General features: G+C 54.8%; 1 protein-coding gene across 1 annotated transcript; it reads left to right on the top strand.

Annotated features, from left to right (window-relative positions):
• The first annotated feature begins 4821 nt into the window (after nucleotides 1-4821).
• On the top strand, nucleotides 4822-8243 carry OLIG2 (oligodendrocyte transcription factor 2). The gene is made up of 2 exons (XM_079155248.1): nucleotides 4822-5123; nucleotides 5918-8243. Exon 2 carries the CDS (start codon nucleotides 5974-5976, stop codon nucleotides 6943-6945), a length of 972 nt encoding a protein of 323 aa, XP_079011374.1. The 5' UTR covers nucleotides 4822-5123; nucleotides 5918-5973; the 3' UTR covers nucleotides 6946-8243.
• Nucleotides 8244-11364: the final 3121 nt, after the last annotated feature.

Here is an 11364-nt window from a genome sequence, read left to right as displayed (position 1 = left end):
AAACTACCAAGAGGGCCCACATCCTTCAAAGCTCGGACTTGAACCTGAAATCATGGGGAGACACACTGGTGCTCATTATATGTACAGCGGGAGCTAGCCTTGTCCCTCCCTGCCCCTGGACATAGCAGCCAGACCGTTCCTTGCAGAGAGGCAAGTAATCACCCTCCGTTCCCAGAGGTGAGGGGTCCCATTCCCTCTATGCGTGCAGCTCCCTTAGGGTCCGGTCCATTCTGCAGCCGGAGCGGACGAGGGCTCTGTCACTGAAACCCGGGGTTTCCCCTGTTAGTAGTCAGGATGAGCCTCTCCGGCCCCGGAGGCCCGATGCCTCCCTTATCCGGGGCCTACTGTAGCTGGTGCACCTTATAAGCAAATGGAGCACACGCACCCGGCATCAGCATTCATCTTCCGACCGAAGACACCTCTGTCCAGGCGCTCCGTGACAGGTTCACCCAATTGCCCATCCTCTAGATTAATCCCGACCTAGAAGGCGGTGGCCCCTGGCGGGGAGATACAGAATTGGTCAAGGCCACAGGGCGGACCTAGAGTCTCCAGAGTGGAAGAGGGGCGTGGGGGGCAAGGGCCCTGGAAAGAGAATGGAGGCGGTAGGACCAAGCCATAAAAGCCCCACGGACTTACGATCTGGTGGACTGGAGACTGAACCCCGCCCCTGCGGAGCCCTCCAACCATCAGTACTTACATCTGTACAATGAGAACAACGTTCCATCCTCTTAACATCAAAGAGGTGGTTGCCAAGATTAGGGTAGATAATGGTTCCTAAGCTGAATTCAGTACAAGTACATTCCATTCCTCCTCAGTCCGATTCTAATATTCCACCTTGAACTTGGATAAGGGTAAGGTGGTTAACTTCGACAGCCCTAATTAGGGGCAAATGGCTGTAGTAAGCTTCGTGGGAGGGGAGAGTGATCCTGCCCGGAGTACATCAGTCTGGGTTTTGTTAGGTTGCCTTTTTGCTTGTTTCCCCCTCAGTTTCCCTGCCACAGCACCCTCCTCCCCGAGCTCCAGCAGTCTTCTAGAATTCTCTCTGGGTTCAGCCTCTGCTGGCACATAAGCCTAAGTCAGACCAGGGCATGGGCTTCAGGATACTCAGTGCTGCATGGTCAGTTATTAGTAGAACGGAGAAACTACCAGGGAGGGTGTCATTAGCACTTCCCATGCACTCTAAATCTCCCAACTGACACACATTAAAGACCGCAGATAGCCGCCAAGAACCTACTTTACCAAGAAGAAACTGAGACCAGGGACTTAGATCTTTAAATCTCTGATATCCACAGTCCTCGGATGCACCTGGTCTCCAAGCCCCTCTGCTCCTGACCTTGGGCAAATGCCCACATCTCTCTGAGTATCAGTTGCTCCATCTGTGAAGTGAAAGTAATACTTCCCTCTGGGGCCAGTGCGAAAACAAATAAAATGACGTCTATCAAGATCCGCTAAGCCCTGGTACAGCTTAGGTTGCCTGCGAGTGATCACGGTTATCACTTGATGAAAGTCACCAGCCCGTTCTTTCTAAAGGCTCCATACACTCCACAGAATTCAGTTATTGTGAACACGACTACACACAACGCACCTTGCCCACCTTTATTTGTATTTTACTAGTTAGGTTCACAACAACTCACGCACATTTGCACGTGTATGCACTCAGAAGTCTGTATCAAGCACCTGTCACGTGCCAAGACCCATTCTTGGTTTGGGACACGGGCCCGACTCGGACGGCTCTTGGAGCTGAGTTTTGCGAGGAAAACTTTTTTTTTTTTTTTTAACAAAATTTGCCATTTGTTTACAGAGTTCGGAGTGGGGAGCGGTGTTGTCGCACGTGTTTGAGCACCAAATGCTACCATTCTGCACCCTCCTGATTTGCGGGCCCGGAGCGATGGCTGAAATGCCTCCCCGCTCCCCTTCTCTTTTCTCCTTTCCTTTCCAGTGCCGGGAGCCTTGCCTTCCACCTCATCTCCGGCGGGTTCTGCGCGAGGACGCCGCTCTCCTTGGCAGCCAGGAGGAGATGCCGCCTGAATGCGAGCAGGAACTCAGGGAAGGGATAGGGGAGAAGCAGAACGAAAGGCTTGGGAGAGGCCCGGGAGAGACCCGGAGCGGTGGGAGGTCCGCGTCCCGGAACCCCGCGCGAGCCCTCACTCTCCCCCACCCCCGCCTCACCCCGGCGGGTTTGGCACAGGCAGCGGAGCAAAGACCGGCCCCATACGCACCCGGCCTTTTGTGCAAGAGAACCACAAAGGAGAGGGGAAAAACACGTCTTCCGTTTTGATGGAGGAGACCAACTGCTTTAGGACGCTAGGACCAGCCAGGAAACCCCGTAGCCCATTACCCTGGGCTAGTGAGCCCTCAGTTCCCGGGGAAATGACTTGGGCTCAACTGCGTGCGCTGCTGGGAACCACGGCTCCCAGGACCAGCACAGGAGGTGCACTCCGGACGCCAGGCTCCGTACCTGGACCAGTGCCGGGACGCCTGCAGGACGCACGAGGGCAGGCGCTGGCCGCCCCACTTTAAGTTTCCGATTATTCCGGGGGCGGAACACAACGAAATGTGTCCAGCGTCCAGTTTACCCCCAACCAAAGAACCCAGGAAGACACAGAGTCCCCCGCCCCACAATCATCTCCCAAGCAATTCTGGCGAAGGGAAGTTGTTCGGGGAAGGCAGCCAGGAGAAGAGGCCTGCAGCCCAGAGCTGCCAGCCAGAGCTTCGAAGGAAGGGAGTGAGCACCGCGAGGTGCTGCACAGCCCCAGAATTGCCACCGCAATCTCAGCTCAGTGGCGCTGGTCTGGGGCCTGGGGTGTCTTAGGGACTTCCAGGAGGAAACTTGGAGAGCAAGTCCTGCCTTCGGACTCTGCCTTGCAGGCTCCAGACTCGCTCCTTGCTAGGAAGCGCTCCCAACTTTCGGCCCTGCCTCCAACTCCAGCCACGGGACCAAACGTGTAAAGAATGTCAGATCACGCTCTCCTGCAGACCGCTAAACGCAAGACAGATACCAATGGGAAGCGACAAAAAAAGGACTCGAGCTCAGGGACACGTGCCGGCGGCTGGACTGAGGGCAGCGCCTGCAACCAAGGCGCGCGCACGTTGTGCCTGCTAGAGACGCTGGCAGGCGCCAATTCCACGGCCCAGCTGGTGGCCCCACAGCTGACTCTTCCACTCGTCCTCACCGCGGTTGGAGTGGCAAGTCCAAAGGTCCGAGCTCTTCCTGATTCCCAACCCCGCTTCCTGGGTTCGTCCGTCTGTGTGACAGATTCTGCTAATTGAACGGTTATAGGTCATCCTTGCAACCGTTGGACGGCATATCACCACGCTTCAATTCTTCAAGTTTTAAATACATATTTAACGGATGGCTGCAGAGCCAGCTGGAAAACACGCGGGTTGAAAAATAATGCTCCAGAAGGCACAAGACCGGGTCAAAGGCGAAAACCCACCGGGATTTCTAGCCTCAACCCTGGAGGGAAACTTAGAACCGAAGTAGGAGCAATAACCTGAATTTTCGTATTAACTTGTTTTGTAACCTTGCTACATGAAGCCAAATTATTGTGTTTGCTTGTTTTTGTAATGTACACCTTGTGTATATTAAATGTTCCCAAACAAAGGAAGTAACCCAAGAATCCTTAATATGCCCTGGGAGAGAGAAGTGGGCACAGTGTGTATGAGTGTAGGTGTGTGTGTGTGTGTGTGTGTGTGTGTGTGTGTGTGTGTGTCCGCGCGCGCACATGTTGTGAGGAGTTGTATGAATGTGAGAAATTCAGCTCAGGGGGAAAGAACTGGGGAGCCGCGGCAGCTGTTTTTACCCTGAGAGATCCTCCTACACGCTGGCATCTGTACTCCAGAGGCAGGGGCTGCACTGTAAAGGCTTAGCAATTTTTCTTCAGGGTCATAGATTTTCTCATCTGTAAAATGGGTGAACGCCTAGGTACCTCTGGACAACCTCAGATGCTTCTCCAGATTGGGTTTAATATCTCTGGTCAAGGTATGTCCCTATTTGAGAGGCTGTGATGAGTAAAACGCGTCAAAAGGGAATAGTTCAATCTCCGCTCCCTACCCCACCGCATGAGGAAGCCTGAGACATCTCTTTACAAACAAACCAGTCGTTCTGGAAATGCTATCACTGGGCTTCCCCGCTGGTAAATAGGGGGTAGGGATATTTAACTCTGGATGCACTAACTCTGAGTGAGTGCGGTTACTGTACGGAAATAACTCGATCTTGAACATTCTCAACTTTATGAAGAGTTGCGACTTCTTTCAAAACACCGATGGGGAGTGGATTTCCTTCTTCCTTGCCCGCCCTCTGTCCCGCATTTCCACCTGGGGGCGCTACCGCCTGCCTGCGGAGCAGCGGCAACCACCCCCTAGTACATGCGCTCTGAGAGCCAAGAAAGTGGGGGCTTTGTGCATGGTTCACCTCTAAATTTGGGGCCCCAAATGCTCTGGTGTTGATCAAACCCAAGAGACGGCAACAGGCGGCAGGAAGCCGCAGAGAGAGAGAGAAAGCTAAGAAGCTTCCACTGCGTCCTCAGCGTTATCTGCGCACATCTCCAAAGATCCAGCTGTGTTGGGTATCAGGTTAATTTTTATGCCGCGTTTCAAGCCCACTCGGTCCCCCAATTCAGACTCTGTGCTGAATGTATTTTTATAGAAAACTGACGATGTTTCTCTCTTCCTCGATCCTATGCGCTTTCTGCCCTCTCTCCTTCCCGGGTGAGCCAGCCCTCCTCCTCCCGCTCGCCCCTCACTCTTGCTCGCTGGGTCTCCTCCAGTCCCTCCACAAGAATCTCTCCACCGCGGACGCCCATTGGTTGTGAGCCGGGAGGAGGCGTGTGCCGGACCGGGCGGGTTTCATTGAGCGGAATTAGCCCGGATGACATCAGCTTCCCAGCCCCTCCAGTGGGCCCAGCTCATTGGCGCGGCTGCCCCTCCAGGACAAGCACATTGTTTCCCTTCCCCGCCCCCGCCCCGGCCACCGCCGCCGCCGTCGCCGCAGCCACCCGGCTATAAAAACCGGCAGATCCCTGAAAGGTGCGGATGCTTATTATAGACCGACGCGACACCAGCGCCCAGAACCAGGATCTCCACTGCGCCTTTTGGAGCGAGCTACTCAAATTGAATTCACAGTAAGTGCCCCCGCCCCCCAGGAGCCCTAGACTAGATCCCAAGGATAGATGCCCCCACCCCCACCCCAGCCCAAACTCGGCAGCGACCCAGGATGCGCCCACAGAGGGGGATCCGGATCCCTCCTCTACCGGTCAGTTATACTGAGCGATTTCACTCCTCTGACTCATCCCACGCTCACCGCAGAATCCTCTTCGCCCAAAGCCATAAGTCGAGGCTACCGCAGCTCTTTCTGTCCAAGTCCAGGTCAGTTGGAGAGCTCCCGGTGCCCCGAGTCGCAGCACATGGAATCTAGGCCCCCTCCTAGTCTCTGAATGTATATGTGCGCGCGTGTTTGCTGCAAGGTGTCGATGGAGATAAGGTGGATGCATTTGAGGAACCAAATAAATAGTTCTCTATTTAGATCTTCACAATACCCAAAGAAAAGCTCCCACTTGTTCCTTGTTTATCCTAGTCCTGGAGACCCCACTCTCCCATTCCTAACAGAAGGAACAAAACCTCTAGCACGCCCCTCACTGAGGGCACACCCAGTGCTCTCTAAAATAAAACAACCTGTGGATGAGAGGAGAGGGGGGTAGTGGGAAAGAAAGAGGAGATGAGTCGTGAGTACCCATGCGGCGAGGAGCAAGGCCAGAAATAGCAGCGAGGTGGACGCAGAGCGACCCGCCACCCGTGCCTGGACCCCGCATTAAGGAGCAGGCAGGAGCAGCATATCTGTCTCACTTAGTGTCTTCTTTCTCTCTTCCATATATTCTCCCCCCTTCCCCCCACCCCTGTCTCATTTCTGCCCGGGAAGCTCTGAGGACACAGACAGAAAGGACCTTACGAAAGCTGAGACTATCCCCCGGGGCCATGGACTCGGACGCCAGCCTGGTGTCCAGTCGTCCGTCTTCTCCAGAGCCCGATGACCTTTTTCTGCCCGCCCGGAGCAAGGGCAGTAGCGGCAGCGGCTTCACAGGCGGCACCGTGTCCTCGTCCACGCCGAGCGACTGCCCGCCAGAGCTGAACGCCGAGCTGCGCGGAGCCATGGGCGCGGCGGGCGCGCACCCCGGGGACAAGCTGGGCGGCAGTGGCTTCAAGTCCTCCTCGTCCAGCACTTCATCGTCCACGTCGTCAGCGGCTACGTCGTCCACCAAGAAGGACAAGAAACAGATGACTGAGCCGGAGCTGCAGCAGCTGCGTCTCAAGATCAACAGCCGCGAGCGCAAGCGCATGCACGACCTCAACATCGCTATGGACGGCCTGCGCGAGGTCATGCCGTACGCGCACGGCCCGTCGGTGCGCAAGCTCTCCAAGATCGCCACGTTGCTCCTGGCGCGCAACTACATCCTCATGCTTACCAACTCGTTGGAGGAGATGAAGCGACTGGTGAGCGAGATCTACGGAGGCCACCACGCCGGCTTCCATCCGTCGGCCTGCGGCGGTCTGGCACATTCGGCACCGCTTCCCGCCGCCACCGCTCACCCGGCGGCCGCGGCTCACGCAGCACACCATCCGGCAGTGCACCACCCCATTCTGCCCCCAGCCGCCGCCGCCGCAGCTGCCGCCGCCGCCGCCGCCGCGGTTTCCAGCGCCTCTCTGCCCGGCTCCGGGCTGTCATCGGTCGGCTCCATCCGGCCTCCGCATGGCTTGCTCAAGTCTCCGTCGGCGGCCACGGCAGCCCCGCTGGGGGGCGGGGGCGGCGGCAGCGGAGGCAGCGGTGGCTTCCAGCACTGGGGAGGCATGCCCTGCCCCTGCAGCATGTGCCAGGTGCCACCGCCGCACCACCATGTGTCGGCCATGGGCGCCGGCAGCCTGCCGCGCCTCACCTCCGACGCCAAGTGAGCTGGTCTGTGCCAGAGCGTTCGAGAGCGGGGGTGCCCAGAGGGCGCGGGGAAGCGAGAGGACTGGCCGGCGCTGTGGCTCGAGAGGAGGGGCGCAGGACCATGGGCAAGGGGGTGGGGAATGATTGGGACTCCAGCACCCGGGAATCGAAGTAATGGGAACGCGCAGAGCAGTGGGGAGTGAAGGGCGCTTGACTCCAGGACCTGGTACAGCCCTCTGGCTTTAAACTGCGCAGAGCCGGTAGACACTACTTTATAAAATGGCACCGCCATGTGCGTCCTTCACTCGAACTCCCTCTCCCCACCCAGGGGGAAAGAGTCTAAAAACTGTTTCCCCTCGAGCACGGTTTCACTTACGGACTGGACCCAGGCAGCACTTCGGGGCGGGGGTGTCCGGGGGTACATTCGGGATTTCCTCTCTTTCCTCCTTTCTTGGCTAGTAGGAGACTCTGGGAGCCTCACTGAAGAAGCAACTGGGGGGCCCTCACCCTCAAGGGTCTTTTCTGACCCAGGGCCAGGTGAGTTAGTTGGAAGTTGGTGCTGGTTGGTACCAGAAGCACTTACCGTCGTGTCGGGTAATGCCGGGTTCCGTATCTAGGTAAACTCACGTCGTGTAAGAACTGTGGCCATTCCTGTCTCTTGTTGATTTGGGGGTTTGTGGTTTTCTAATAAATCTGTGAATGTTCCTTTTTCAACAGTATGAGCAAGCTTTATAGACACTCAGAACAGAACCACTTGTGGAGTGAAATAACCCAAACTGCCGATTTAGGGGACGAGGGTGTTTTTTAGGTATTATTTAAAAGTGAAAACTAGCCCCCCCCCCCTTCCATTCTTTCCGTCTTGAGCACAGAAAGTGATTTGTTTTCTTACCCGATTGGGGACAGTTATTTTGGTACCCGAGGTTTGGCAGAACTAAAAGGAAGTTGCTGTGAATATAGCTTGAGTTACTGGGGGTTCTGTTACTTGTTTAATAATTTCCTTCTGGGAGGTGTAAATACAGTATCAGTGATGAGGTAAGTGCACGATGCTAAGCTGTTTGCTCACGTGACTGCCAGCCCCTCCGGAGTCTGAGCCGGCTTTCCTCTCTGTATCGGTTTCTTTTTGCCACGTTTAACTCAAATGGCAAACTCCTCCACGTGCTTCCTGTCGGTGCAAATCGCCTGGCGCTGGCTGCGTGGCAATATGGGCTTCATATCCTCTGCCACATAACACCCTTCCTCTGATTACGCTGCCCTAGGAGAGAGTGTATCATCTGTTTTATTTTTGTAAAAAAAAAAAAAAAAAAAAAAAAAAAACAAAGCGCTAAATAATATTTATTATTTGTTTGGTTGCAAAAAACGAAATAAATGATCGAGTGTTGAGATTTTAAATAAAATTTAAAGTAAATTGAACTTTTTCATCCGTGTGAGTGGGAAGGTGCTCAGGGAGCCCTGGGAAAAGGGGTGAGGGCTGCGATTCCTCTGGGCAGGATTTGGAGAGCATTGCGCTGGTTTTGCCAGGAGAAAGACAGGGAGGGGGGTTGTTTGTCAACCCCTCACTCCTCCCCTCCCCACATGCCCATTTGGTTTAAATAGGCTTTGAGCACATCTTCCGGGTATTTATCACAACTTGCTTTAACTTTTATTTTCTCATACCTAACCCAGGAACTCCCTTGCTCTTCAGTTGAGTCTTGCTAGTTCAGGAGTGCAAATTTCCTTCTTGGAGTTTCGGGGCGAAGGCCGTGCCTGGGGCTGGGGTTCTGGGTGCTCAGGCATCCTCTTCTGCGGGCTTATGTTCTCATTCTCTCTGCTCAAGGGCAGAGCCCTTCCCCACACACCCCAGTGTTCCCTTGTTTCGGCAGGGGAACCATGCGCTTGGGGCCCTAGTGCTGCAGGAAGGCCCTCGGCATGCTGGCTGCAGGAGTGTTTGGTTAGGGATCCATCAGCCCATCTATTCCTCATCCTGGCTTTCTACCACCTGCCCGCGGTGCCCACTCAGGTCTTGAACTTCAAAGTGCCAGGTGCTGGGAACTAGTAGGATTGTGCAAGGGTCTTGCCCTACTCGGGCCTCTGCGTACTTTCTTGGTGTTATTTCTCTTTTGTCACGGACACTGGGTTTCTTACAACCCAAAGCTGCAATACGAATGTGATATGGCTCTTAAGAGATAGAAATAAAAAGAAACAACAACAAAACAAACAAAAACCTTCAGCCTGATCATGAACAGGGGCAGATCTTGTTGCCACCTCTTGTCCAGAACTCAGACCAAGAACGCGAACTCCTCAGAGGACCTGTTGGTGCCACTCGGTGAACTGGTCTCCCCACCCCGGGGTCTCTTACTCGTGACATCTTTAGTAAATACGCCTGCGGAATGCCCTTGAATCTGAGGTTAGAGGTTTTTCTGTCCAGAGCCTCATTTATTGAGTCGGGTCCGGAGCCCAGACCACGCAGTCTTCGCCCAGGCCTGGGGTTGATTCCACCCTCTGACTCGCAGGCAGGCGCTCCCCGTCCTCTGGCGGGTAATGTCGGGCTGCTGGCCAGAATTGCTGCGTCCAGGAACCGGTGCTGTAGGCCTCGCTTTTCACCAACGGGCTTCTCTTTTTATCGAAGGCCAGGAGGGATTTTGGAGGAGGCTGAGCGCTTGGGGGCAGAGAAAAGCCGCCGAGGGGTGCTGAGCAAACCCAAGAAGAGGGTAGGTAAGATCCAGTCGTCCTTATTAGGAATTCCCATTTGAAACGAAACTTGCAAAGAATTCAGAACTGGGTCCAGCTCTAGCCGCAGACACTTAAGAAGGACACGGAGAGGCTGGCAATCCCACCCTGCGAGCTAAGGGTAACGCTGGAGGGCTTTGTGCAGTAGTAGCTTCCTCGCCCACCGCAAAGCACGACCTGCGCTGGCGCGGGCTCTGGGTCTTGCAGGCGTAGGCACGAAGGACCATTTGTTGAAAGAAGACCAATTAAGTCTTCCCCGCCACCCTGTCCCCAAGTTCTCAGCAGTATCTAGCCGCAGGTCAGACTAGACCCCTGCCAAGGAAGGAGGGGCCGTCTTGGGTCAGGCTCTGGGCCCTCCGGGAGCCATTTGTGCTGCCAGCTGGGGGCCTCTGCCTCGACGTGTGAGGCCCAGGCAGCCTGGCTGCTGAGGAGGCACGCGCATGTGCACACAAGAGCGTATGGTGCGCCTGCTGGGGGCGGGCACCCTTGATGAGGGTGGCCCTGAACTGACCAGGGTCCTGGTTTAGGCTCAGGCCAGCGGGCTGGGCTTCCATGAGGAACGGTAGTAGAAGGCTGTGCACAACCACTTTGACTTTGGTCAGAGCCTTAATTGGGGACCGGCTTCCCACTGAAAGAGAGAGGGGAAGGGAATAGAAGGCTGGAGGGAAGCAGTGGCACTTGACATAGTGAGTTTGCATTAGTCCCTAGATTTTTTCCATCACTGACCAGAAGCTCTACTTCTTGCTAACTTCAAACCCCTTTGCGCGGCCTTTTGTGGTTCATCAGCTCTCAGCTGCTGGGCCCATGGGCTCACTGGATCCCAAGGTCTGCAGAGACTTGCCCTTCAGCCTCCTTAAAACCTGGGAGCTTTACCAGAGGAGGTTGAGAGGACAGTTCAGTGAGAGAAGTGGGCCTCCTATGGCCAGGGGAATGTCCCCACTCTCATTTAGGCTGGAGTCATAGAAAAGGACAGTTCCCTGCACAGTATTGGAGGATTCACTCTAGGACTGGCCAGAGCTCCAGAATAACTGATGCCCATGGAGTTGGAATTCTGCATCCCAGAGCAGGCAGGAGGGTGATGTGAACCCGCAGACCTAAAGTACATTTTAGTAGAGGAACAAATTGCTGAGGCCCACAGGTGTCATACCCCCAGTGAGAGCTGGTTTTCTGACTGGTCGTAGGAAGATGTGGTACCAGGGACATCCATGGTGAACTAGGGCTTCTGTAGCCACCTGTGCAGGACTCCCTTTCTCATTTCCAGACTGGAACCAGTGAAGAGATTCTGGAACCAGTTGTGTTTTCAGTTCTCCAGCATGCTCTCATGCATAGAACTACTCCAGCACTGGAGAAACGTCTGTCTCCCTTTAGGGCAGAATTTACTTAGAAATCTGTCTGAACTCCCTCTGTTAAGTAAACACATGGATGCCCCCTAGAAGTTCATCAAAGTCATAGGATTCCTGCACAGCTGCCCATCTCTCATTGGGAGTTCCTCTTGCCTTACAGATTATGTGCCAAGTCTCCCCATCCCCACGGTACCAGTACAAATCATGGGAGTCTTTTACAAAAGCCCTACAAGGAGAGTTTCAAGACACCCTGCAGGTGTCTGCCCCCCTCATCATTGTCTTTACAGACCTAAAAGGAAGACCTAAATAAGGCCTGGCTGTTCCCAGAGTAAGCGGTCGCTGCACTCAATCCCACTAGATGGGAGAAGGAAGAACAGCAAGGTAAAGTTA

The sequence above is a fragment of the Sciurus vulgaris genome (assembly GCF_902686455.1).
Source record: "Sciurus vulgaris genome assembly, chromosome: 10".
Lineage (NCBI taxonomy): Eukaryota > Metazoa > Chordata > Mammalia > Rodentia > Sciuridae > Sciurus > Sciurus vulgaris.
Note: the sequence above shows the minus strand (reverse complement) of the source record. Positions and strands in the feature narration are given on the sequence as shown.

Bases quoted from the DNA above. Each gene is read 5' to 3' on its own strand.
- OLIG2 (XM_079155248.1), top strand. From the start codon at position 5,974: ATGGACTCGGACGCCAGCCTGGTGTCCAGTCGTCCGTCTTCTCCAGAG.